The 27,923-nt window shown below is 46.6% G+C and overlaps 1 protein-coding gene across 2 annotated transcripts; it reads left to right on the forward strand.

The window, feature by feature from the left end:
• The first annotated feature begins 1,410 nt into the window (after positions 1–1,410).
• On the forward strand, positions 1,411–26,562 carry LOC118076089 (peptidoglycan recognition protein 3-like). Of its 2 annotated transcripts, none has more exons than XM_088660061.1 (5): positions 1,411–1,609; positions 18,684–18,750; positions 20,093–20,303; positions 23,527–23,645; positions 26,082–26,562. In XM_088660061.1, the coding sequence occupies exons 2-5, from the start codon at positions 18,699–18,701 to the stop codon at positions 26,261–26,263; spliced, it is 564 nt and encodes a 187-aa protein (XP_088516187.1). In that variant the 5' UTR covers positions 1,411–1,609; positions 18,684–18,698; the 3' UTR covers positions 26,264–26,562. The 2 variants fall into 2 exon arrangements, with proteins under 2 accessions (XP_088516187.1, XP_034954519.1); XM_035098628.3 differs by lacking the exon at positions 1,411–1,609 and adding an exon at positions 16,127–16,397.
• Positions 26,563–27,923: the final 1,361 nt, after the last annotated feature.

The following is a 27,923-nucleotide window of genomic DNA, read 5'->3' on the forward strand; positions in this document are numbered from 1 at the left end:
GTTTTGCCCCCTGTTAAAGGTTGCAATCTGTTGGGGAGGGGTGCATGACAGAGGAGGGCGGGTCAAATACCCACAGGGCCGTCTTCACCCGGGGGTGCAAGGGATGTGGGGCACCCGGGTGCCGAATTCTGGGGGGCGCCAAATGTATACCTACTGTATACCGGTCCCTCTCATTCGGCGGCAGTGGAAAGCAATGGAGCGAAAATCTGCTCCCCTCTTCCGTTGCCCTGTTACTCCGTAGCGTCAAATATTCCCGATGAGCCAGGAAGCAAAAGCAGGTTTTTTTTCCACTGTGTAGTTGTTACAGGCGAGCGATCCCCCCCCCCAAAAGCTCAACAACTTTGAGTTCGTCCCTCTAAAAAAGGTCAACAACTTTGGCTTCCCCCCCCCAAAGCTCAATAACAGTTAATTTGGGGGCGGCTAAACTAAATTTTGGGGCGCTGGGCGGATCTTTACACCCCGGTAGCCCATATGCTAAAGACGGCCCTGAATACCTGTTGTGGATGGGGCCAGAATCAGAGGCCCTTTCCCTCTCTCTCTCTCTCTCTCTCTCTCTCTCTCTCTCTCTCTCTCTCTCTCTCTCTCTCTCTCCCCCCACCCCAAACTCCCTGCATCCACTTATCTCTCTCGTCCTGCCACCCCCTCTCTCTTCCTCCCTGCTGCTGGAAGGACAGAAGGCTCCTGTTGAAGTCTGAGCTGATTTCTTGCAGAAGGCATTCAGAATGAGACCACCAGCACAGCCCAGAGATGGAAATTCTACTTTTGTGTAGAGGCAAAGTCAGAAGCAGAGGGTCCCCTGCATGTTAGTCAGGCTTTGTAGATTTGTGTGTGTGTTTGTGATTCAGTGGGACGCAGGTGACGCTGTGGGTTAAACCACTGAGCCTAGGACGGGGTGAGCTCCCGTTGCTCGGTCCCAGCTCCTGCCAACCTAGCAGTTCAAAAGCACGTCAAAGTGCAAGTAGATAAATAGGTACCGCTCCAGCAGGAAGGTAAACTGCATTTCCATGCGCTGCTCTGGTCAATAACGCGAGATGAGCGCCACAACCCCAGAGTCGGTCACGACTGGACCTAATGGTCAGGGGTCCCTTTACCTTTACCTTGTGATCCAGCAGAGATCTCCTTATGTCCACTGGCAGGGTTGTCCTCAGCACTAGCTGATAATGTACGGAGGTTCTCCAGACTTGAACATCTAAATTAGCTGGAGAAGAGTTTGCTAGAGCCCACATCATGTTACTGTGTGACCTTTACAGAACCTAATTACATGTGGGCCCAACGGCAACAAAACATTGCACCATCAACATGCATTACATAACCAATTGAATCCCCCACCTTCACCAGAACAAACCAATCCAAACATGGGGAGACAATCAGTGCAGGTGACTTACAACAGCCAGTTATGTGGCAGGAATCAGACACATTCAGATATAAGCAAACATGGAGAATTTAAAAATGCCACCCTTTTTGATCCTTGCTCATTAGCACATCACGATTCTGCTGGGGGACCTTCAACAGGACTAGTGCATTGCACACCCATAACCATCCTCGAATCCCTTGCTTGATTTGTTTCTGATTTAGATTCAACCACCTTTTGGAGCAGGCAATCTCCTCGGTGAGTATTTTTCTTTCCTACAGCCAGGGGGCTGATTCTCTTGGGATCTCTGTTTGGTGGATATTACAAATTTTATGACATTGCAGGTGCAACTGCACGCTGTGTGTGAGCTCTGGCCCTCTAATGATAAACATTAGAGCATAGCAAGTATTTCTGACATAGTTTGAAACGGCCAAAATAGGTTAAGCAAGTTCCTTTTGAATGGGAGTTCAATGATCTTAAACACAAAACAATCCGGTCCCTTACAACTCTACAAATCTATGATTCTATGGCTGAGGATGATGGGATTTGGAGACCAGAGACATCATGGCCCTTTCCAAAACAGAATAATAACCAAAACACACAACCCTTTTCCAATGCAGTTCTCCATCCAAACCATGCTTAAACAAACACAATCTATTAAGGGAAAGTGTCCATAAGGGATGGATATATTAGTGAAAACAACATGCAAAATACATTCTATCTGGGGGAATTGCTTGCAAAATGATGCACTATATTAAGAACCACACACAAAAATGTGTTTAATAGGAGAAATCCACACTAAAATGCTGGTGAATTTTTACGAGGATTACAAAACCCCATAGAAGCACATTTCTGCAGAAATGTAAAGAACTGGTTTTATTTTTGTTTTTTAAATATAATTTTTATTCATTTTATCATCAAACAATAATTTCAATTTATATCACCATACAATCTTTCCGTGTTCTGCCAAGCCAAAGACTTCCTTCCCCCCCTTCAACAAGCTTTCTATTGCCAATCTATATCTATATCTGAAGACACTAGCAGGATTGAAATAATTCCTACAATGTGGACTTTATAGTTTAAGTAATGGAAGAACTGATTTTAAAGTGGGGAAAAGGTGAAAGACTTCCTTCCTCCCCCCCCCTTCAACAAGCTTTCTATGAAACTGACAGCTCCATCTCTACTGAGTGTATGAAGCCCAATTCGCACCATACATTTTAAGCAGTCTCATGCCACTTTAAAGAAGCATGTCTTCCTCTAAAGAATTCTGGGAACTGCAGCTTGTTAAGGGTGCTGAGAGCTGCCAGGAGACCCCTTATCTCCCTCACAGAGCTACAGTTCCCAGAGTTCTCTGGGAAGAGGGATTGCTTGCTAATCCACTCTGAGAATTGTAACTTTGTTGAGGGGGAAATGGGTCTCTCAACACCCTTAATAAGTTTGCAAGAGTCTTGGGGGGGAAGCCAAGGAGTATGATATCAGACCCTCCTAGTGTCCCTATTTTCAGGGACAGTCCTGGATTTGCAGACGCGGTCCCGGTTTCTGATTTGATCCCAGAATGTCCTGCTTTTCCTTAGGACGTCCCTCTTTTCATCGGAGATATGTTGGAGGCTATGGCGTTATGTGACCCCTTGTATAGATAAGTAACTATACAACAGGGGTCAGCAAACATTTTTAGCAGGGGGCCGGTCCACTGTCCTTCAGACCTTGTGGGGGGCAGGACTATATTTTGAAGAAAAAAAAAGAATTCCTATGCCCCACAAATAACCCAGAGATGCATTTTAATTAAAAGGACACATTCTACTTCATGTAGAATGATGCTGATTCTCAGACCGTCCGCGGGCCGGATTTAGAAGGCGATTGGGCCACATCCGGCCCCGGGCCTTAGTTTGGGATCCCCTGCTATACAACCTTTAGAAGACATCTGAAGGCAGCCTTGTACAGTATAGGAAAGTTTTTTTAATGGTTTATTTGTTTATTTATTTATTATTATGAGGGAAGCTGCCCAGGTTAGCTGGGGCAACCCAATGAGATGAGCGGGGTATAAATAGTTGTTGTTGTTGTTGTTGTTGTTGGCATCCCTCTTTCCATTGGGGAAAATGTTGGAAGGTCTGTGATATTGCTTCAAATGTATATTGAGGATGGAACCAGAGTTTGGCCTTTGCTTCTCATGCTGCCCTTCCATTTAGACTGCTGCTGCAAGATGGCGATTTTGGGGGTGCCCCCAGTATCTCTCAGCTCCTCTGGCTGCTTACCAGCAGAAGCAGGGGGGCAAGATATAGCTTAAAGGTAAAGGGACCCCTGACCATTAGGTCCAGTTGTGACCGACTCTGGGGTTGCGGTGCTCATCTTGCTTTACTGGCCAAGGGAGCCGGCGTACAGCTTCCAGGTCATGTGGTTAGCATGACAAAGCCACTTCTGGCGAACCAGAGCAGCGCACGGAAACACCGTTTACTTTCCCGCAGGAGTGGTACTTATTTATCTACTTGCACTTTGATGTGCTTTCGAACTGCTAGTTTGGCAGGAACAGGGACCGAACAATGGGAGCTCACCCCATCACGGGGATTCGAACCGCCGACCTTCCGATCGACAAGCCCTAGGCTCAGTGGTTTAGACCACAGCGTCCCCTGGCCTATCTTATTCCTCTTTAATTAGCTGGGTTCCCTGAGGTGCCCCATTCTGCTTAACAGTAGCGCTGATCAGTAGAGACTTGATTTTACAGGACGCTCTTCAAGTTTCCTCCCAAACCAGTAGCACCTGTGGAGTCTGATTCTAGCATAAGAAAATGAGAAATGGGCATATCTGATGCAACGAGAGGTCTTTGGCAATAAAAGCTGGGATGTTGCGATCCTGGGGTTGACACAGAATGTTCTGTTCTCATCACCAACCTCATAGGGAGCGAAATAACCAAGGGATGTATCCAAGTGGGTTAGGATGGGGGAGAAGTTTGATTGATAGATGAGCCCACCTCAGCCGCAGTTTCCAAAACCTCTTGGAGACCTAGAGGTAGCCATCCTTTGAAATTTACATTTCTCTGAATTTTGCAATGCGGTTTGCCAGTCAAGTCGTGCATACAAAAAGTCGTGCATCCAATTGCAGATTTGGAAGGGACCGCGAGGGTCATCTAGTCTAAACCCTTGCAAAGCGGGAATCTTTTTGCCCAATGTGGGCTCGAACCCATGATCCTGAAATTAAGAGTCTCGTCCTCTACTATCTGAGCTATCTTGAACATACAAAGTGTTGGTTACAAAAAAAAATACATATATTCATGAAAATAACATCCAAATTTTTTTTTTGTGCTAGAAAAAGAGAGGGAATGTTTATCAGTGGGCTCCACCACAACCTTCACCCCCCATCGGTTGTTGCTATTAAATCTTGTGTATGTCACTTGTTTGGACGTGGGTGGCGCTGTGCTCTAAACCACAGAGCCTAGGGCTTGCTGATCAGAAGGTCAGCGGTTCAAATCCCCCGATGGGGTGAGCTCCCGTTGCTCAGTCCCTGTTCCTGCCAACCTAGCAGTTCAAAAGCATGTCAAAGTGCAAGTAGATCAATAGGTTCCGCTCCAAGCGGGAAGGTAAACGGTGTTTCCGTGTGCTGCTCTGGTTCGCCAGAAGCGGCTTAGTCATGCTGGCCACATGACCCGGAAGCTGTACGCCGGCTCCCTCAGCCAATAACGCGAGATGAGCACCGCAACCCCAGAGTCGGTCACGACTGAACCTAATGGTCAGGGGTCCCTTTACCTTTACCTTTTACCTGCCTGTTTTACCTGCCTCAGACCACTGAGCCGAGGACGGGGTGAGCTCCCATTGCTTGGCCCCAGCTCCTGCCAACCTAGCAGTTCGAAAGCACGTCAAAGTGCAAGTAGATAAATAGGTACCACTATAGTGGGAAGGTAAATGGCGTTTCCATGCGCTGCTCTGGTTTGCCAGTAGCGGCTTTGTCATGCTGGCCACATGACCCAGAAGCTGTATGCTGGCTCCCTCGGCCAGTAAAGCGAGATGAGCGCCGCAACCCCAGAGTTGTCTGCGGTCAGAGGTCCCTTTACCTTTACCTATGTTACTTGTAAAAGGGAGTCATTGGAGCACCTCACAATTGCCTGATCGTGACTCCCATAGCAAGAGACATAAGCAAAACAGTGACCTGTAGGCCTGATCTTTATTTTTGCAACACGACTTCTCACTACCACGAAGACGAAGCGGCCAGAAGCCCCCAACAACGCTTACATCCGTTTTTTAAAAAAGTTTCCCATAATGCATTTCCAGAAGCATCATCACAACATCATAGATATGTCACAGAAAAGGTGTGCTCTCAGGTAGAAAACAGAGATCCAGGCATGCCCCATCGCTCAAATATACAGTCAAACCCCGGTGGTCGAACGCAATCTGTTTCGGAAGCCCGTTCCAAAACTTCCAAAACGTTTGGAAGCTCCTGCAGCCCATCGGAAGCCGTGTCGGACATTCGGGCTCCAAAGAACGTCTGCAAACTGGAACACTCACTTCCGGGTTTGTGGAGTTCGGGAGCCAAAATGTTCGACTCACAAGGCGTTCAGAATCCAAAGTACGACTGTACTCCAAAAGAGGGCATGGCTACTGGCTGGCATGGCAAACAGCAACATGTCTAAGGGCAACATTTTTTGCTGCCGATCCCTATTATGGGCGATGGGTGAGGCTCATTCCACCTCAGAGTGAAAACTGGGGGAAGTTACAACAATGCCTTTCTTTGATCTTTGAAATGTCGGTGTTCCTGATATAGCCACCACCCCATGGCTCCAGTTCAGCCGAGCCCTGATTCGTCCTGGAGAGGAAAAATGTTTGTACGCCCTAGTGAGTTTGGAGAACCGGGTGTGCCTCTCTCTTTGTGAAAGCTTGACAGCTGTGGCCTGACCCCCCCCCCTTCAGCCACCCTCAGTGGAATTGTGTGGGGAGTTGATGCTCACTCTGGAACCCCTCTGAAATTGTGGGGCCGCTGTAGGAATATTTCTGTTGAACCTGCAAAGCAAGGGAGAGGGGACATTGTGCCGTAGCAGAACAAAACGATGATGACTGTAATAATAGCAATAATATACCCCCACCCCGTTTCCCTGAAAATAAGACATACCCATAAAATAAGCCGCAGCAGGATTTCTACGCATTTGCGCAATATAAGCCATACCCCGAAAATAAGACATAGTGATAGGCGCAGTTCTGGAGGGCGCCAAGGAAGAGGCGAGGCTGGACGCGTGAGAAAAATAAGACATCCCCTGAAAATAAGACATAGTGTGTCTTCTTGAGGAAAAATAAATATAAGACAGTGTCTTGTTTTCGGGGAAATGCGGCATTTATTTATTGGTATTATTTTGAAATAATTTTTTATTCGGTTTTCCAAAACATAAACATACCACAAAAACGATTCCGAATCCAAATGTCAAGATCACTCTGAATCTCCTGACTCCCCCCCCCCCCATCCCATTAATCCTATTTTCAACTGCATATCACTGCTTCTTCAATAGTATTTATATGCTGTGCATCTGACTGGGTTGCCCCAGCCACTCGTGGAGGCTCATGGTAAAAAAAATAGCAAAAACACAATACAACATCACACACAGAAAACTTCCCTGAACAAGGGCTTCATGCGGAGCTCTGGAGCTGGCTACCTGGACTGTCGCCATCTTTACCTGAAGCCCAGGTGTGCATGAAGATGGCGAGGACATAAGAATAGGCTCCTGAGCCAAGCCCATCTAGTCCAGCATCTTCTTTTCAAAGTGGCCAACCAGATGCGTATGGGAACTCTGAAACAGGACCCGGGCAAAAGGGCCTTTCCCCTCCTGCATTTTCCAGCCAATGGTACTCAGAAGCTTCTTCTTCTTCTTTGGCGATCACTCGTAGCCGAGTAAGATATTGTCTTCCATAAACACGATTTTAACAATGGGTCCGTAAGTGACTGTGGAGGCCAATTCTGGATCCGCACGTCGTTCCACAGTGGGGACATTGGTTTCCAGGCGGGAGTTGATCACGGTGTGGATTTGCCAAGCGTGCCTTCCTCTTAGCACGTTTCTCCCTTGCGTCCTGAGATCGAGTTTCTTCAAAGCCCATGACACCTTTGGTAAAGGCTGTTCTCCAACTGGAGCACTCACAGGCCAGCAGGGCAGTCTCGAGCAGATCGGCCGCCCTGGTGCTGAGGGGCAGAGATCGCTCCGGCGTCCCCGGCCTCGCAGGGTGCAGCATGGTTTCCGCGCCGCTTTGCTGCGCGGCGCCCTGCCTACCGGCCCGGCGCCCTAACACACCGCACCACCGGGGGTCTACCTAGAGCCGGCCCTGCAGGCCAGTGTAGTACTGCCTCCAACTGGGGAGGTAGAACCCAGGCATCATGGCTAGCAGCCATGAAATCGTCTAATCCTCTTTGAAAGCTGCGTAGGTTGGTGGCATCGCTGCCTCCTGTGGAGGTGAGTTCCATAGTTTAACAATGGGCTGCATGGAGAAGGACTTTTCCTGTCCTGAATCTTCCAGCATGCAGCCTCCTTGGGTGCCCATGAGTTATACTGTTATGCGACAGGGAGAAAAAGTTTCCCCATCCACTTTCTCTATGCCGTGCATAATTTTAGTAAATTCTAGCATGCTACCCCTCATTACACCTAAACTAAAAAGACCCAAACGCTGCAATCTTTCTTTACAGGAGAGTCACTCCATTTGGGTTGCCTATTAATGCATGCAGAAGGTCTCAGATTTCTGCCCCCCCCCCTCAAGTTATTTTAATAAAACAGCAGGTGACAGGACAGGGGACTCTACAGGCTGCATAGTTACTTATCTCCTTGGTTCGGGGGTTACATAACTCCATACCCTCCAACATTTCTCCGATGAAAATAGGGACGTCCTAAGGAAAAGCGGGACATTCTGGGATCAAATCTGAAACCGGGACGACTTTGGTAAATCTGGGACTGTCCCTGAAAAATAGGGACACTTGGAGGGTCTAAACTCCTGGTCACCCAACTTTAAGCTCCTGATTATTCATTTGTAGCCTTGTCCATACTTGTCTCACATCTGATGTCATTGGTGGTAGATGGGTGTAGTTTGTGAGGAACAGCCACATGGGCCAAATCTGGGCCGAATGAGGCCTGTGGGCTAGTAGTTCCCCATCACTGCAATGGTAACAAAGTTACTCTGGGAGTTTTGCTGGGGTAATGAAAAGGAGCCAGAATCTGACCGAGGGCCCTCCCACTTAGCCTTCTATGATTGCACACAGAGCAAACTTGTTTAAGAGGAAACAGACTGCAGATAGTGTTGCATCCTTGCACAATTTCCTCAAGCTGGGTTTTCCCCTGATAGCGCAAGCTGGTTTTAAAACTAAAAAACCACCAGTTTAAACAGGTTTTTCTTATAATAATAAAAAAATCAGTTTTGTGGGGCAACATTCCTCAGGCAGATTTGAGTGCAAAGGGACAGAGCAGTCCTTTGAAGGTGAATCAGCACAGCAGAAGACACCCCTATCCAATGTAAATGTATGTTTGAAATGTAGGCTTAGGGGCTGACTCCTCTCACACAGTCTGAAAAGCAGGGTGCTGAATAGCATAAACTACACAATAATATAAATAAACTGGTGTTATATATAAAAAAACACTGCTCCCTTTCCCTTATGGGGTATTCCGGAGCCCATATAGAGTCTTTAAGTGGGTTCCCTATCGGTAGGAGAAAATAACAAAGGCTGACCAGAGTATACTGAGAAGCAAAGCGGCCACTAAGCCTGATCTTTATTCAAAGAACAGTTGCAACAGGGTCCCCACTCACCACACTCAGGAGGGAGGAGACCCCTGAACAATGGTGCACAAGCTCTTATATAGACTTTTGAAATTGCCCACCCTGTAGCCCAAGACCCCCCCCAAAAAAAACATCATACATACATCACAGTAGGAGCTGGTCTACAGCAGAAATCCAGTCTGCCAGGATACCTGATAATGGTCACTGACTGCATTACCTGGGCAGCCTGGCCATTCTTTTGTGATGGTTAATTCTTTAGTTCCTGAATCCAGGTCACAGGCTCACCCTATTCATACGCAAATACGTCCTTAAGGCAGGATTTGCAAGCAAAAAGACAATGGGAAAGCTTTCGCCATTTGCCTCCCTTACTGCAGAGGAATATTTGAGGTCATTGGGAGAGTAAAATGGCTTCAGGATTGCTCTCCTGTACTATTTCAGACACATGGTTCATATATTTCGATATGTGTGCATTTATGAATATTTATTCTATATTTGAGACCTTAAAATTCTTTTAGAGGTTGCATAGTTATTTATCTCCCTGGCTCGAGAGTCACATAACTCCATGCCCTCCAACATTTCTCTGATGAAAATAGGGACGTCCTAAGGAAAAGCCTAAGGAGGACGCGGGTGGTGCTGTGGGTTAAACCACTGAGCCTAGGGCTTGCCGATCAGAAGGTCGGTGGTTCGAATCCCCGTGATGGGGTGAGCTTGGTCCCAGCTCCTGCCAACCTAGCAGTTTGAAAGCACATCAAAGTGCAAGTAGATAAATAGGTACCACTCCGGCGGGAAGGTAAACGGCGTTTCCGTGTGCTGCTCTGGTTCGCCAGAAGTGTCTTAGTCATGCTGGCCACATGAGCTGGAAGCTGTACGCCGGCTCCCTCGGCCAATAATGCGAGATGAGCGCCGCAACCCCAGAGTCGGTCTCGACTGGACCTAATGGTCAGGGGTCCCTTTACCTTTACCGGACATTCTTGGATCAAATCAGAAACTAGGATGGCTTCTGTAAACCCAGAACTGTCCCTGAAAAATGCGGACACTTGGAGGGGCTGATATTGTGCAGGTGGATGGGTGAGGAGAGACTGTGGGCTCTTTCTATCTTTTTATCTTTTATCTTTTAGGAAAAGGGAATTTGCTGTGCATTTGGTGAATATTTGTTGCCACCTGGTGGCACAATAGAATAATGCAAGGTTTTCCTGCAAGTGGAGATACCATTTTTGCAGAGCACCCAGGTTTTGCCACAATCAGTGCCGGATTTACGTATAAGCTAAACAAGCTATAGTTTAGGGCCCCACTCTCTTGGGGCCCCCAAATTTTTTTAAAGAAAAAACCGATGGATGTACATTTCCAAAATATAAGATAAATAAATAAATAAAATATAACCTACATACAGCAACAGTGTTTTGTGTTGTGAAGGCTCCTATGATGTAAGTCATGGGCCCCGCCTGCTAGCCTGCTCCCTCAAATATCACTGGTTTGCTCCTTTCTATATATAGGGTGCCTATATTCTGCATAGACTGCTTGCATGGCAACATGCGCAAATGGCTTTAGGTACCTACTAGGTCCATAAATTACCATATAGCATATATTCAACACAGAAAACAGCGACAATTTGTTGTCGACAAAGGACAGCTGGACATATAAAGGGCCCCATTACCCTCAGTAGCTTAGGGCCTCATCAAATCTAAATCCAGCCCTGCATAGGAGCCAACTCCTATGTCAGATTTATTAAAATAATCAAATTTTAAATTAATATAATACAAACGTACAAAAAAAAAACATAGATGGTTCCAAAGTTCTACTTAGCTGCTTGCAGTCTCTATGAGCTCATGAGCAGGAATGAAGTCGGACATGCACTCTGGACTTTAAGAAGGCTGATTTCCGAAAGCTTAAAGAACTAATGGTGAGATAGTGGGGTCAGAAATACTCAAAGAGAAGAAATTCAAGATAGATGGGAGTTTCTTGAAGGTGAATAACTCCTAAGTTAGCTTGCTGCTTTCAGGTGTGGCGGAGATTGCTTCCCCCACATCAGATCAGATTCCTTTATGTGTGTATAGAGCATACCATTGGTAGAAGTTAATTTGGACCCAAATAAAGCTATATAGAACAGATGTGCAGGGCTCAAAACTGAGGGTGGCATTCCCTTTGGGCAAAGTTCCTGGAGTCTCATCCTGCCACCTTGTGGCACAATAGGGCTCTGCAGGCTGCCTTGCAAATGAAGAGGCAAGACAAGGTTGGAGTCTACACACATATAAAAAAATCGTTCTACGGCCCGTGTTTTGTTAGCCCCAAAGTGGAGAGCGAACGAGGTCCCAACTAAAGAAGAATGGCAACTTAAACTGATGGAATTGGCGCAGCTTGCGGACCTAACTTATAGAATAAGAGAACAAGATTGGAAAATGTTTACAGTAATGAATATATGATGGGGTTTTTTTTTGTTTCTGTTTTTTAAATCCTCCTAAAAATTCATGAGCATTTTTAGTGCAAATTGATCCTTATAAACAGATTTCCATAAGGGTAGTTTTGACCCAGGTACACAATTTCCCCAAGCCACTTTCTGTAATATAATGGATTTTGTGTGTTATTTCCACTAATGTACACATTATTATGCATTAGTAAGTGCATTTTTGGGTAAACATTGCTTGATTGGAGAACAGCATCACGAAATCCAGGTGAGCGTGAATTTGGACAGACAGCTGTATTCTGCTTCTCATACTATTTCAAAAAGGGCAATTTTGATAGATTCTCCTTTAAATGTGTGCTGAATTCACCGTATTTTTCACTCTATAGGGCGCACTGGCCCATAGGTGCACCTCATTTTTAGTGGAGGAAAACAAGACAACCCCCCCCCCCGGTTTTCCTCCTCTAAAAGGCTGGGAGGAGTGCTGCTGGAGGGGAAGCAAAGAAGGCAGCGACGGTGGAGGGACCAGTCCGGCTTCCCCTGCCTCCCCCGTCCCCTTCTGACACAGGCTTTCTCGCTGAGTGCGGGGGGAGGTGGAGGAGATCCTGCTGGTTGCTCCCCCCAACCCCGTTTGCAAAAACCAGCCTGCTTTCGCAAATGGGGTTGGCGGGGAAGAGTGAGCAGCATCCCTCTGCTGCCCCCCGCTTCTCGCTGAACGCGGCGGAGGCGCGGGGTGGCGGAGGAGATCCTTCTCTGCTCCCTGTCAAACACCTCCCCCCGGGCTGCTCCCCCCCATGCATCACCCCCGCTTCTGTCTGCCTCAGACGCTCGAAAGAGCAGGGTACAGCAAACCGAAGCCTCTCTCTCAACCACCGGCTCCAATCTCTTACGAGCGTCAGAGGGGCAGGATCAGAGATGGGGGGTGGACCGAGGAGCAGCTGAAAGGAGCCTTCCGTCTGCCCCCCCGCTTCTGCTGCTGCCTGCCCAAGCCACCTGAGACCCCGTTTCCTGCTGCGCGCTGCTCTGGCTTGGAGAGACGCGCACAGTGGGAAACGGGCTCTGGGGCTGCCTCCTTGACAGCGGGCGGGGAGGAGGGAGCTCCCCGCCCGCTGTCAAGGAGGCGGCCCGAGAGCCCATTTCCCGCTGCGCACGGCTCTCGCCTTCACTCCATAGGACACACAGAGATTTTCCCTTCTGTTTTAGGCTTAGCTGCCAAGTATCCCGTTTTCCGTGGGAAACCCCCGGATTTTAACCCGTTTCCCGCTGTTCTCCCGAATGGAGAAAAATCCCAGAAATCCCCCGGATTTCCTACCTGCCAGGGAGCCTCCATTTTGGGTGCCACTCTGCCCATGTGTGGGCACCGGAAATCGGGCAGAGCGGCACCGGAAGTCGCTTCAATGCATGCCCAGCGACCATCTTGATGGTGGCCGCATGGCAGTGGCCGTCACCAAGATGGCCGCCGGGCATGTGTAGAAGCGACTTCCGGTGCCGCTCTGCCCTATTTCCAGTGCCCACACATGGGCAGAGTGGCCTCGGAAGTTGCTTTTACGCAAAGTCCGGTTCCATGCCGCTGCTGATCCCACATTTTTCAGCGGGAGACTTGGCAGGTATGGTTTTAGGAGGGAAAAAGTGCATCGTGTGGAGTGAAAAATATGGTAATTTCTCCACCATCCCTACTGGAGACCCTTTATTTTAGGTGTGTTTTTCTTCATTTTCTCTGGCTTCAGCCCTTTTCCTGATCATCTAGGGATACTTGAAAATCTTACCAATCTGTCCCCCACCCCCCAAATGACTAGTATGCCTTTGAAGTGAAACAGGAAGGTGAGAAATTTAGCCAGCAAAGTTTAGGAACATAGGAAACTGCCTTAAGACCCATTAGGAATACCCATCTAGCCTCAAATGGTTTACACTGACTGGCAGCAGCTCTCCAAGAGCTTAGACAGAGAAAGGTCCTTCTCAGTCCTACCTGCAGGTGCTGTGTATTGATCCTGGGACCTTTTGCATGCTATGGCCTTTCCCATAAGCTGCCTTCTTTCAGTTGTTCTATATACCTCAGTATTGTCAGCACTGACTGGAAGCATCTCTCCTGGGTTCCAGATGCAGAAAATTCCCAGCCCATCCCAGACCTCAAGATCATCTTCTGAGGCCCTTCTTCATGTGCTTTTGGCTGATCGACGTTCGATGCCCTTTTAAAATAGGTTGGGGGGGGGGTTATTGGGTTGTTATTGTATTTTGTGTTCTTATACAATGGAATCTCAGAATGTTTCGAATGATCTTCCAGAACGGATTACGTTCGACAACCGAGGTTCCACTGTATTGTGATTTTATCTTGTGAACCACCCCCGAGACCTCGGGTATCAAGTGGTATACAAATTATACAAATGTATTTGTTTAAATAATAATAATAATAATAATAATAATAATAATAATAATAGATGCCAGGATCAAAGTTTTAGAGATTCATTCCCTGTGCAGTCATGGGATTGTTGTCTATCACATGACTGTGTATGTTTTGACTCCACACAGTGGGAAGTGACGGAGATAGGATGTTTCTGTTACTGTGTTTCCTGAAGTGAGACTATTGTCCTTTGTTCTTTCTTTGCTGTCTGATGCTAGAGAGAGAGAGAGGGAGCCATGTTGCAGTGCTCTGAGTGTATTATATGTAAATAAAGTTTGTTGTTGTTGTTTAGTCGTTTCTGACTCTTCGTGACCTCATGGACCATAGCACACCAGGCACTCCTGTCTTCCACTACCTTACACAGTTTGATCAAACTCATGTTCGTAGCTTCAAGAACACTGTCCAACCACCTCGTCCTCTGCCGTCCCCTTCTCCTAGTGCCCTCCATCTTTCCCAACATCAGGGTCTTTTCCAGGGAGTCTTCTCTTCTCATGAGGTGGCCAAAGTATTGGAGCCTTAGCTTCAGGATCTGTCCTTCCAGTGAGCACTCAGGGCTGATTTCCTTCAGAATGGATAGGTTTGATCTTCTTGCAGTCCATGGGACTCTCAAGAGTCTCCTCCAGCACCATAATTCAAAAGCATCCATTCTTCGGCGATCAGCCTTCTTTATGGTCCAGCTCTCACTTCCATACATCACTATATAGCTTTAACTATATGGACCTTTGTCGGCAAGGTGATGTCTCTGCTTTTTAAGATGCTGTCTAGGTTTGTCATTGCTTTTCTCTCAAGAAGCAGGCGTGTTTTAATTTTGTGACTGCTGTCACCATCTGCAGTGATCAAGGAGCCCAGGAAAGTAAAACCTCTCACTGCTTCCATTTCTTCCCCTTCTATTTGCCAGGAGGTGATGGGACCAGTGGCCATGATCTTGGTGTTTTTTTTTATGTTGACCTATGGTAAATAAAGTAGATTAGCCAAATGCTGTGCTACTGAGTTCTGTTGCGCAATTGCGCAAACTCTGCGGATCCATAAGTGTGCTGATGTCAGTTGGCATCAGTCGCTGTGATGTTCGGGCTGAAGAATAAGTTCGAAGCTCCCGAACGATCGAACAGGCGGGAGAGAACATGCCAGTCGGGCATGTGTCTCTGCCAGGGTCCTACTCACGAGTAAGAGATCCTAACACAAAGCTGGGACCGGCCTGCAAGCCATGTGCAACGTAAGAAGTCCCCACCTTACGTCTTTTGTTTTAAAACCTCTCAAATGATAAAAAGCACTAATAGGGATTTCTGAGGTAACACTAAACCTCTCTACTCTTCCCTATATCCTTATTGTAACCCCCCTATCCCTTGTGGGTTTTACAAATAAAATGAGAGTACTTCTCCAGCCCAAACGTGGCCCGGTATCTTTTTAAGCTCTGGGGTGAATATGAGACTATTCTTAGTGTACACACCAGTAAGGGGTTCTCATCACTTGAGCTTTCCCCACTGTGAAGCTTTCCTCCCTCCCGAGGAAACTTTGTGTCACCCTTGAACCAGTCTCCCTCTTCCTCCCCCTCTCGGTGCACTCAAGGGACAACAAACTATCCTTTCTGTTTTAGATAGGGGTTTTGTCCTTTTAATGAGTATCCCCACCAGATGAGCAATAGATACCTCTGCTGGAAAGATCACACCGACGATAGTTTAAATGGCACTTTAACTTAACATTTAATGTCTTAAAATCTTAACGGTTGCGTTCAAGTTTCATGTGTACAAGAATGTGGTTTCAATAGAACTGTTCTTGTTAATCATATAATTACAAACCTAACCAATTCCTCATCTACACCTACTCTAGTAACCTACACCACAACCTCCCACCCGCTCCCGCTCCCAAAACCCTCTCTCCTCTCCTCAATTAACGGCTACCCATCCTCTTTAAACCCTTGGCTGTCCCGCCCCTCATGGAATGGAATGCCGTCAATCAACTAAGAGGCTGGGTTTAACACTTAACACCCTGGAGTTCTACTCAAGCCAGCCCAATCCGTCACACCATGCTTGTGCTTTCCTGCTTAATTTCACCTTGGTTTATTTTATTTTTTAAACAGTTTGTCAGAACAGAAATCTCCTTGTGTCATCAAAGCCTTCCCTGGGATATTAAACATCTCAAGGGCAGGTGGCGTGACACATCATAACTCATATTATAATTAGCATGACGTAACAGCTGGGTTTCCCTTGTCACAGCATAGATGCCTTCTGCAAATGCGTTTCGCTTACATAATCCTCCAAGAGAGAAAGCCTTTGCTTCCTCTGGTTTTGTCTCTGGGACTTGATGGATCTGCACCAATCCTAGGGGGTTTCCTAACACTTCCTTATTATCCCTCGGTTCACACCCTTGCCGCTGCCAGGATCCACAGCCCGTCGACACTTCGCCCAAGGCTCTTGATTGGTTTCGACATTCTGACTTCCCCCACAATCCTCCGCCTCCCTTTAAAAGGGAGAGAGGTAAAACCTGCAGCTTTTAGAAGGAAGGCTAAGCTCAAACCGGGCACAGGTAGGTTCTCAATTGTTTCTGGGCTTTCAAGAAATGGGCTAGGCCAGGGACAGGGAGCTCATTTCTTCCCCACCCTGATGTTGTTGGGCTCCCATTATCTCTGACTGTTGGCTGATTATCCGTTCTTATTGTTGGGCTTTAGATTCACAGACTCATAGAAGTGCAGAGTTGGAAGGGATCGCGAGGGTTATCTGGCCCAATCTCCTGCAATGCAGGAATCTTCTGCCTAACCTGGGACTTGAACCCACCACTCTGAGATTAAGCATCTCAGGTTCTACTGACTGAGCTATCCCAGGTCAAATGATGCTACAGCTGGGCTAGGGAATCTGTGGCCCTCTTTTGGACTACAACACCCGCCAACTCTGGCCATTGGCTACGCTCACAGGGGATGATAGGTCCAGCAACATTTGCAGGGTCATTACAGCTTCCATCATCCCTGACTCTTGACCATGCTGGCTGGAGCAGATGGCAGATGGAGCCCAACAGCACCTGCCCATCTTTTTTTTGAAGGTGAGGATGGTTATACCTCCATGGCAAAGTACACACATTGATACAGGAGGTCTCTCTGGGTAGGACTGGGGACGACCCCTGTTTGAATCCTGGAGAGCTGCTAGCTGTCAATGCAGATTATACTGAACCAAGATGGACCAAAGTCTAAGGCAGGGATGGGGAACATGTAGCCTTTCAGAGGTTGCTGGACTCCATCTCCCATCATTGCTGAGGATTGGCCGTGCTGGCTGGCGCTGATGGGAGTGGGAGCCAATCACATCTGGAGGATCACAGGACCCTGTCTGGACTGAAAGTATGGCCCCTCCCCTTGTGGCACTGTATATTACTGCAAATGGTCTTATGGGAAGGCCCTCTTCAGATGGTACGTGTGTCTGGCTTTCTTCCAAATGAGGAAATCCAGGCCTGTTGTGCTTGTCTCCCCTGCCCTCTCTGCCTGAGGCAAAAGACAATCTGTGAGGAAATAATAGATTTATTCAAATCTGTATGCAGGCCTACTGCTTCACCAAAATTTATTTATTCTGGTGATGCTGCCAGTAAAGCCCTGTTAGGATCTCTCAACATACACACTGTATCATCAGCATAAAGACTCAACAGGTGGTCTCTGCACTGTCCCCTTGTAAAAAACTGAGATGTATAAATTCAGCCAGCAGCTGCAAAAAGAGTGAAGAGCAATGGGGACCAGGGAGATCTCTGTTTAGTACCCCTTCAAATAAAAATCGGCGAGGAATCCTGATCATGGGTACGCACTGTGGCATCATTCACTTTATACAACTAAGCAGTTGCTGCTGTAGATTTATCCTCCAACTGGTATTTGTTCAAAACACCCAACAAGCAGCACCATTCGAGGGGATCAAATGCTTTATAGGTATCAGCAGCCAATGGAGTTTGCCTCCTTCTACCGTGTTTCTCATATTATAAGACATGTCTTATATTTATTTTTTCCTCAAAAACACACACTATGGCTTATTTTCAAGGGATGTCTTATTTTTTCCTCCTCCTCCTGCCGCGGCCGGCATTGCTGCTGCGCCTATCACTATGTCTTATTTTTGGGGTATGGCTTATATTCCTTGAATGCTTAAAAATCCTGCTATGGCTTATTTTATGGGTATGTCTTAAAATATGAGAAACAGGGTACAATCAAATGTAACATTTAATAAATAGCATACTGGATCTGCAGTATGTGTTTTGAGTATGAACCCAATCTGATCTAAATTCATAATTGTTGCAATCACCCTGCACACATGAGATGCCAAAACTGATGCAATCATTTTTTAAAATCCTGATTAAGCAGGGTGCTAGGTCTGTATGATCCCACTTCCTGCCTATCTTGTCCAGGAAGACAATAATCTGAGAAGCCTTCTGTGTCGTTTGGGTGCCTCTTCCCTGCCATACATTATTAAACAAAATTAGTCACATGAGGTATGCTGTGAACTGCCCAGAGATCTACGGAGAAAGGGTGGGATACTACTACTACCAATAGAAAGAAGTGCAAAACTTATTTAGACTGGGGGGGGGGTGATCTATTTTGTTTCAGCTTTCAAATTGCAATCTGCAATTTCCCAAATATAACTCAGTCTTCTTCTCCAAAAGTTCAGTTATTTGATATAAATCCGAATAATATTCTGCAAATGTATTATGAATAGCCTTGTGATTAAATGTAAGCCTTCCATCTCTTTGTTTCATAGACCATTGTCTACTGTAATATCCTCACACGCTTGGATTATATATAATATTGTCTAGACCTGCTTTAACCCATCAATATTTTATTTCCCACAGGTCTTTAACAGCAAGATGATGGCCAGCCAAGAGATTATTCTGCTTTTTCTGTGTGCTCTGTCGCAAGGTAAGCTTGAAAGCCGATCGAAACAACAGCAGGATGTGGTATGATCATCAACATGACAGTACCACCTGATAATGCATGGGGATACCATAACTCAGGGCCGGATTTAGGTTTGATGAGGCCATAAGCTACTGAATCATGGAATCATAGAGTTGGAAGAGACCACAAGGGCCATCCAGTCCAACCCCCTGCCAAGCAGGAAACACCATCAAAGCATTCTTGACATATGTCTGTCAAGCCTCTGCTTAAAGACCTCCAAAGAAGGAGACTCCACCACACTCCTTGGTAGCAAATTCCACTGCCGAACAGCTCTTAGTGTTAGGAAGTTCTTCCTAATGTTTAGGTGGAATCTTTTTTCTTGTAGTTTGAATCCATTGCTCCGTGTCTGCTTCTCTGGAGCAGCTGAGGTAAAGGTAATAAGGTCCTTTATTGTCCAGCTGTTCTTTGTCAACAACAAATGATCGCTTTTTTGTGTGTGTTGAATATATGCTACAGTATATGGTAATTTATGGACCTAATGGCCATTTGCACATAACAAATAGGAGCCTACACAACAAAAACACTGTTGCTGTATGTAGGTTTTATTTTATTTGTTTTTGATCTTATGTTTTGGAAATGTACAACCAGGTTTTTTTTCCTTAATTTTTTGGGGGGGCCCACAAGAGAGTGGGGCCCTAAGCTATACCGTGTTTCTCCAAAAATAAGACACCGTCTTATATTTATTTTTCCTCAAAAAAAAAACACATGGTGGCTTATTTTCAGGGGATGTCTTATTTTTTAAATTAAGTATGGCACAGTTTAACCTACAAGGTTAAACTGCCTATCACTATGGCTTATTTTGGGGGTGTGGCAAATTTTCGGGGTATGGCTTATTTTCGGGGTATGGCTTATTTTCGCAGAAACACGATAGCTTCTTTAGCTTATACATAAATCTTGCACTGCCATAATTCATTGAGCAGACCTCAGTTAGGATTTTAAGAAGAAGAGTTTGGATTTGATATCCCACTTTATCACTACCCGAAGGAGTCTCAAAGCGGCTAACATTCTCCTTTCCCTTCCTCCCCCACGACAAACACTCTGTGAGGTGAGTGGGGCTGAGAGACTTCAAAGAAGTGTGACTAGCCCAAGGTCACCCAGCAGCTGCATGTGGAGGAGCAGAGACGCGAACCTGGTTCCCCAGATTACAAGTCTACCACTCTTAACCACTACACCACACTGGCTCTCGGTTAGCCATCGGTTGGCTTGCACTGGAACCAAGAGGATTGGTGGAGCTCAAAAGGAATGCTGTAAGCTCTGGTTCCGCACACCCGTGTTACTTCACAGTTTTCCTTTTGTGTGTTTCCAGCTTCAGGGTGCTTCAAACTCATCACCCCCTCCAGGTGGGGTGCAAAGCCAGCCAACTGCTCTGAACCTTTGAAGGTCCTCCCACCTGAGTACGTTATCATCATCCATACGGCTCAGAATCCATGCAAGACGCAAGCCGAATGTGCGAGAGAAGTCAGGAATGCGCAGGATTATCACCTGGGCCTCAAAAGGTGGTGCGATGTGGCCTATAAGTAAGAGCGTTGTTCTTATTCTTGTACTAAAATATCTTAATTATCTATTTTCCTTGCTGTATTTCTGTTAGCTGATATCATTGTTTGACTTTGCATAAGCTGTTTTAAATATCAATTTAACAATAAAGTAACCTGCAGTGGTACCTCGGTTCTCAGAGTCAGTTCGACTCCCGAAACTGTTCGGAAACCAAGGTGCGGCTTCATAGCTGCCAAGTACCCCGTTTTCCCTGGGAAACCCCCATATTTTCTTACCATTTCCTGCAGGTGTCCTGAATGGCAAAATACCCTGTATTCCCCCCGGATTACGGAGCTCCTGCTGGTAGCCATGTTCTTCTGGTGCCGCGCCGGCACCAGAAGTCACTTCTACGCACTTCTGGACATGCGTAGAAGCAACTTCCAGCGCCACAGACATTTTGGAAATGGGCACAGCAGCACCAGAAGTTGCTTCTACGCACTTCTGGACATGCGTAGAAGCGACTTCTGATGCTGCTGTGCCCATTTCCAAAATGTCTGCGGCGCCAGAAGTCGCTTCTACGCATGTCCGGAAGTGCATAGAAGCGACTTCCGGCGCTGCGGCGCTGCTGATCCCGGATCTTTCAATCCGGAACTTGGCACCTATGCATGGCTTCTGATGGGCTGCAGGAGCCTCTGGCACTCAAGCAGAAGCCGCGCCAGATGTTCGGCTTCCGAAAAACGTTTGCAAACTGGAACACTTACTTCTGGGTTTGTGGCATTCAGGAGCCGTTTTGTTCTGCAACTAAGCCGTTCAGGAACCAAGATACGACCACACACACACACACACTGCCTGAATAGGTTTCCCTATATATCTCAATAACCATAAGGACTAGAAGCTCAAAGACAAAGCAAAGAGGCAGGTCCTTGCCCCATGGATCTTACCGCTCCAGAGCTGGGTTGGATAGGCTCCGAATAATCTAAACCCCTTTTGCAAACAACAGGGGAACTGAAGCAATAAAATAGATACAGGTGTTGTGAGCCCCCACCTGCCAATTAGTAATTTAACAGAGTTTGCAATGAGCCCTCACAACACTGGAACTTGGGGATATTCCAGTGGAACTGAATGTTGCAAGACACATGACAAACAAAAGAAATGACATCTTCACACAGCACATCATTGTAAACAATTAACTCTATTTTTTATTTAAAAAATGACTGGGAAAGGTGTTGGATTCCAGAATAATATAGCAAGTCAGTACAGTGGTACCTCGACTTACGAACGACTCGACAACCGAATTTTTCGACTTACGAATAGGGGTAATGGCCGTGCGCTTACGAATGTCTCGACATCCGAAAGAAAACCACGGTGGTTTTAGATAGGGATTATTCGACTTACGAATTTTTAGATAGCGTTGCTTTGACTTACGAATTTTTCCATTTCCAATGCATTCCTATGGGAAATCGCGTTTCCAATGGCGTTTTTCGACTTATGAATTTTTCGACTTACGAAGGTGCCTTCGGAACGGATTAAATTCGTAAGTTGAGGCACCACTGTAGCTGTTTATAAAGAGATTCAAGTCTTACAACAATCACACTTAATTCACATTGCTGTGAATCAGCTTGTTTTTCCATATGGGAAATTGCTACTGTCTTTTTTGCTTTTAGACTGGAATTTTGCACGTATTGAAGAGCCTAGATTACTTTAAGCACAATCCGTTTCGCTAGTTTTATAACACATGCATAGCAATAATATACGCATTTGTTGTTTATTTTTGCTGATGTAAGCCTATTTCAGTTCCTTTTGGTAAAAAAAGAAGGAACTAATGAATTTTAACAACAACAAATAATTAAATGATGGCACCAACTCCCACAAAGGGCTGTGATGGCTACTGTCCTGTATTGCTTTAAAAAGAAGATTAGCCACTTTGAGGCCTCGTTTGGATGAGGTCTTTGCATCTGCCTAGCAAACAAAACAAGAGGTGTAAAGAGGAAAAGTGATAAAAGAAGTGCACACTTCATCTCTCGCTCACTTCCTTTCCCACCCTTCCATGTAAAAAGGCATTTCTGCTTAGTTTCTCTGTGTCTCTTCCACATCGTAAGTTCAGTTTGCCACCTCTCCACATGTGGTTTGCTGCTGCTGCTGTTGTGATTTTTTAAAAAGCCATCATGAAAATTTGTTACAATTCGAATTTTAATTCGAATTTTAATTTAATTAAATATCAATTTAATGAAAACATTAGCATTAGATTTCAATATTTTGCCTGTTGTATTTGTTTATTTGCAGACAGTTTAATATAATGCAGTCTTTGTTGTTTTCATTTTCCATATACAGTGGTACCTCGCTTTAAGTACAGAATTGGTTCCAGAGAGCCGTACGCTCCCTGAAAAGTACTCAAATAGAGCAGCGATGGACTCAGGTGGCGCTGTGGGTTAAACCACAGAGTCTAGGGCTTGCTGATCAGAAGGTCGGCGGTTCGAATCCCTGCAATGGGGTGAGCTCCTGTTGCTCGGTCCCAGCAGTTTGAAAGCACATCAAAGTGCAAGTAGATAAATAGGGATCGCTCCGGCGGGAAGGTAAACAGCGTTTCCGTGCGCTGCTCTGGTTCGCCAGAAGCGGCTTTGTCATGCTGGCCACATGACCCGGAAGCTGTCTGCGGACAAAAGCCAGCTCCCTCGGCCTATAGAGCGAGATGAGCGCCGCAACCCCAGAGTCGGACACGACCGGACCTGATGGTCAGGGGCCCTTTACTTAGAGCAGTGATAGTGTGCGTGCGCGAAGCGCTGATAGAGTGCTTCTGCACATGCGCGCACCACGCAGATCGCTTCTGCGCATGCGTGCACTGCACAGATCGCTTCTGCACATCCGCGTGCCATGGAACCTGGAAGTAAACACTTCCCGGTTCACAGAGTACTCAAACTGAGAGTACTTAAACCACAGCGGACTTAAACCGAGGTAAGACTGTATGTAATTGGGTTGGAGAAGTGGATTGTAAAATTCGGGGGGGGGGGAGTAGAATTTTGTAGGATTTGATTATGGTGTATTCTTTGAGGAGATGCAGATTTCTCCCCATCCTTAGTCTTGGGAGGCTTGCAGTACAGGAGTCACAGCAACTCACTAGAATATATTTTCTTTCTTTCTTTCTTTCTTTCTTTCTTTCTTTCTTTCTTTCTTTCTTTCTTTCCTTCCTTCCTTCCTTCCTTCCTTCCTTCCTTCCTTCCTTCCTTCCTTCCTTCCTTCCTTCCTTCCTTCCTTCCTTCCCCCTTCAAGCTTCCTGATTGGTGAGGATGGACTTGTGTATGAAGGACGCGGCTGGCGCAATGTTGGATCTCACACCTACGGCTACAACGATTTGTCCCTGGGCATCGCTTTCATTGGCACCTTCACAGGTCAGTAGATCCATGCCTTAGGAGACCTTTTACCGAGTCAGATCATTGACCCATCTAACTCAGTATTGCCTGCATCGACTGGTGGGGGATCTCCAAGGTTTCAGAGAACGGTCTTTCCCCAGCCCTACCTGGAGATGCCGGGGATTGAACCTGGGACCTTCTGCATGCAGAGCAGTTGCTCTACCAGTGAGCTATGGCCTCATGCCTAGAAACGAAGTAAGATTCCAGTCCCCATGGTGATGGATCTAGGAGTAACTTTAATAGGAACAGAGGGATATCTATCTATCTATCATCTATCTATCTATCTATCTATCTATCTATCTATCTATCTATCTATCTATCTATCATCTGACCAGTGCTTTGGGGGGGGTATGCAGGGATACACATACCCCTAAATGTTTTGTGAATCTAAGTTTGACCTCAGTGAGGGGCAGTAATTCAATGAGAGTACTCCTAAACATTTTTTTTAAAAGAAAAAAAGCATTCTATCATCTTTCTATCTATCTATAAATAAATACTACATGTTCAGGACATTGATGGTGCAACGATGGAGGTGGCAGAGGGGTGGCTGCCGCCTTGACCTCAACCGCCACGTTTCCCCTTCCTCCAAGTCTTCTATCTCCTTTCTCCATGAGCCTGGGCAGCCCCTGAGTTGTTGGTTCTTCAGTGGTGTTGGAAAAGTGCCGTGGGTCAGACATGGAAGGTGGAGAAGGAGGGCTGAGAGCGGCGGCGAGGCTTGGGCAGTGCGATGCCTCCCTTCCCATCGGAGCAGCCCCAATCCCATTCCTACTTGCGTGCAAGCAGGAGGAAGCGGGGATCCCTCAGCTGGGAAGGGAGAGATCCCCGCCCCGCTCCTGCTTGCACACAAGTAGGAGTTGGGAGGCTGCTCCGATAGGCAGCATGAAGCCTCCCTTCACAGCTTAGTTGCTGGGGTCAGGGAAGGTGGAGGCAGCCCAGAAGCTGCATCTTAGAGCTCCTGCACCACCATCAAATGGGGACTTCCGAGCAGCTCCTGAAGCCAGCTAGAGCCAACTGCTCTGGGCTACTGAGACTGCCGCCGCTGCATTTCCCGGGGACATTAGATGAAATCCCAGGACTTATTTGCAAATTCGGGGACTGTACCAGGGAAACGGGGACATCTGGTAACCCTACTGTAAGCTTCTCAGTACCAGTTGCTGGCAATCGTGAATGGGAGTTGCTGTTGTCCTGCTTGCAGGCTTCCCATGGAGGCATCTGGGTGCTGGACTAGATGGGGCCATTGGGTCAATCCAGCAGCCAGGCTTATGTTCGCTTATAACCTCACCCTTTGGATTGCATGTTTTGTATGGGATGGTGCAGATGAATGCCACTGTTGGGAGGTTCTCAAGGGAACACAGTTTGCATTGTACTGAAGGGGAGGGTGTTGGTCCTCTGAAGTCAAAGGTTGCTCTGTGATACATTCCTAAATTGGGCCTGGATGCGTGTGAAAGAGTCAGCTTGCTACAGAGCAATCTTTTAGAAGGGAATGTTCTCCAGTTTTTGTTTCACAGAAGAAATTGAAGTATGCTTTGATGCAAGACCCCTGCTTTCCCCCACCTGCCCTCCAGGTGTGTGCTCTGAAAACGTGGCACATGGTCACGTTTTCTAGAACATTCTAGTCTAGAATGTTCTAGACTGCGTTGAGTCCATTCACATAGAGTTCAAGCCAGATCAAACCAGATCTGTTGAGTTCCTTTGTTGAAAAGGAGATTAAGCAGATTCATGGAGAATAAAGCTATCAACAGTTATGAGTCATGATGTCTGCGGTCCACCTCTGGTCAGTGGGAAACAAGAGTTGGAGAGCGCTATAGCACTCATTTTCAGCTTGTGAGCTAACCAGAGACGTCTGGCTGGCTACTGTGAAATAGGATGCTGGAAAATGGACTTAGAACCCTGCTGCATCAGACCAAAGGTTTCTCAGGGAAATATGGTTGGCCACTGTAAGAACAGAATGCTGGTCCAGATGGGCATGTGGTCTGATCCAACAGGCTAATAATAATAATAATAATAATAATAATAATAATAATAATTTATTTATACCACGCCCATCTGGCTGGGTTTCCCCAGCCATTCTGGGCGGCTTCCAACAAAATATTAAAATACAATGGTCTGTTAAACATTAAAAACTTCCCTAAACAGGGCTGCCTTCAGATGTCTTCTAAATATCTGGTAGATGTTTTTCTCTTTGACCTCTGGTGGGAGGGCGTTCCACAGGGCAGGTGCCACTACCGAGAAGGCCCTCTGCCTGGTTCCCGGTAACTTGGCTTCTTACAGCGAGGGAACCACACCTCCATGGACAGCTGTGAGTCCAAAATGACTCCCAGGCTGCACACCTGGGAAATTAAAGAAATTAGCATAGCTAACTGGTGTGTTTATAAAAACTCTGGAGTCTCATGCCACCATCTTTTTCTCTTCCAGAGAGGTCTCCCAACCAAGCAGCGTGGAAAGCTTTGAAATGCCTGCTTGACTTCTCTGTCAAGGTCGGGTACCTGTCTCCAGATTACCTCGTAGTAGCCCACAGCGATGTCAGTGATCTTGTTTCTCCAGGAGAGGCGATCCGTTCGGAAATTTCCAAATGGCCCAATTACAGGCACAACTGAAGACTTCCCCTTTTTTCTTCACTCATCCGCTGCGTTGCTGGAAGTGTTAGAGAGGAACGAGAGTGACTCCAAGTGAGACCTTGCAACAAAATGCCACAGTCTGGACTGCAACTGTTGAGGTTTCCATCCATTAAGACATGCCTTTCCCCAGGATATTTCATTTCACCATTCCCCTGTTTTCCATTTCCTCTCTCCAAAAGACACTCATTGTTCAGTGGCCGCTAAGCATGCTCAGCAGGTACGTACTATGCTGTTTTTAGGTTTTTAAATAAAACTCCTCTTAGCGGTTCTCTCATTAATGATCTTTTGCACTTCTGCTAATTTTGGCATCTAGATATCAGACATGTCCAACAGGTCAATCGCAACTTACTGGTTGATTGTGGGGTGTTCCTGGTTGATCCTGGTTGGTCTTTTGTCCCCTGGTGATTTGTAAACCCCTCCCCCCCAAAAAAACCTTGGCTCCCTAAAAAAAAACTCAGCGACTCTGGTCCATCCTCCAATGACAATGGGTAGATCACTGCCAGTTTTTTATATACTATGAGTAGATCGCAGTCTCTTGGGAGTTGGATGTGCCTGCTCTAAGTGGTTGGGATGCATCATGGCGGTTGGTGTGTGTATATATATATATATATATATATATATATATATATATATATATAATGTGTGTGTGTGTGTGTGTGTGTGTGTGTGTGTGTGTGTGTGTGTGTGTGTGTAAACTGGCCATGTCCGTTACTATCCATGTTTCACCAAAACTGCTTGACCGATTGCATCCAAATTTTGACACAATGCCGCATGTGAATATGAGACCAACCCCGTACCGTTTCCAAAGACAGATGTCACACCTGTGCCAGGTAAAAACCCCAAAACCCCATGTTTCAAAACACACCACTCAGAAGAAAATGCATGCTGGGAAAAGAACCAGGTTGCAAAGCAGCGCCCTCTAGTGGCGGCTACATTGGTACTACACCTATAAAACCTTTCCTCTCAACAGCACCTCGGCTCCCGTTTACATACTAGGCCGAAGCCTTTACAGACTAGGCCGAATGGAGGTACTGACTCCCCTGGGTGGGGGTGGGGGGGAGAAGACGGGATAGGTCAGGACATGGTGGGACCAGACCAGTCACAGGGATGAGCCGGGGGTGGTGGGAAGAGAGGGCGTGATATGTCATGGATCAGCACAGGGTGGGGGGGACTCACAGGGATGCGCCTGCGTAAACAGAACACGCGTAAAACAGGGGGACTCTGAAGGTGAGGGGAGTCTGAAGGGGGACTCTGAGTCTCCATTTAACAGACTGAACCACAGCAACACGTGGCAGGGCCAGCTAGTATGTTAATATATTTACACAGGAATTCCACAAGAGGGAGCTTAGACTCTACATTGCTGTGGTGTAAATAAAGAGATGTCTTTTGTGTTTTGGAATCTGTGGCTCTGCTTAATTCTGAGAGAGGAAACAGCCTGGGTCCAGTGTGGTACATGCAGGGCTTTATTTCAGCCAGAAATCACTGGAACTTAGTTCCTGTACCCCTCAGGCAGGTGACATTGCCATTATAAGAGAACATGAGAGGCATTCATGGTGAGTTCTGGCATTCCCCCCCCCCTCCAAGAAAATACCACTTGGGAGAAGTAATTGAGATCTTGCAGCTAAGTGTCAGGAGTCCA

Source organism: Zootoca vivipara, chromosome 16 (assembly GCF_965207765.1).
Source record: "Zootoca vivipara chromosome 16, rZooViv2.hap1.1, whole genome shotgun sequence".
Classification (NCBI taxonomy): domain Eukaryota; kingdom Metazoa; phylum Chordata; class Lepidosauria; order Squamata; family Lacertidae; genus Zootoca; species Zootoca vivipara.

Excerpts from the sequence above, each read along its gene's own strand:
- LOC118076089 (XM_088660061.1), top strand. The coding sequence starts at position 18,699 with ATGATGGCCAGCCAAGAGATTATTCTGCTTTTTCTGTGTGCTCTGTCG. Across the intron at positions 18,751-20,092 it reads TCTGTGTGCTCTGTCGCAAG|CTTCAGGGTGCTTCAAACTC; the intron begins GTAAGCTTGAAA and ends GTGTGTTTCCAG. Across the intron at positions 20,304-23,526 it reads TGGTGCGATGTGGCCTATAA|CTTCCTGATTGGTGAGGATG; the intron begins GTAAGAGCGTTG and ends TCCCCCTTCAAG.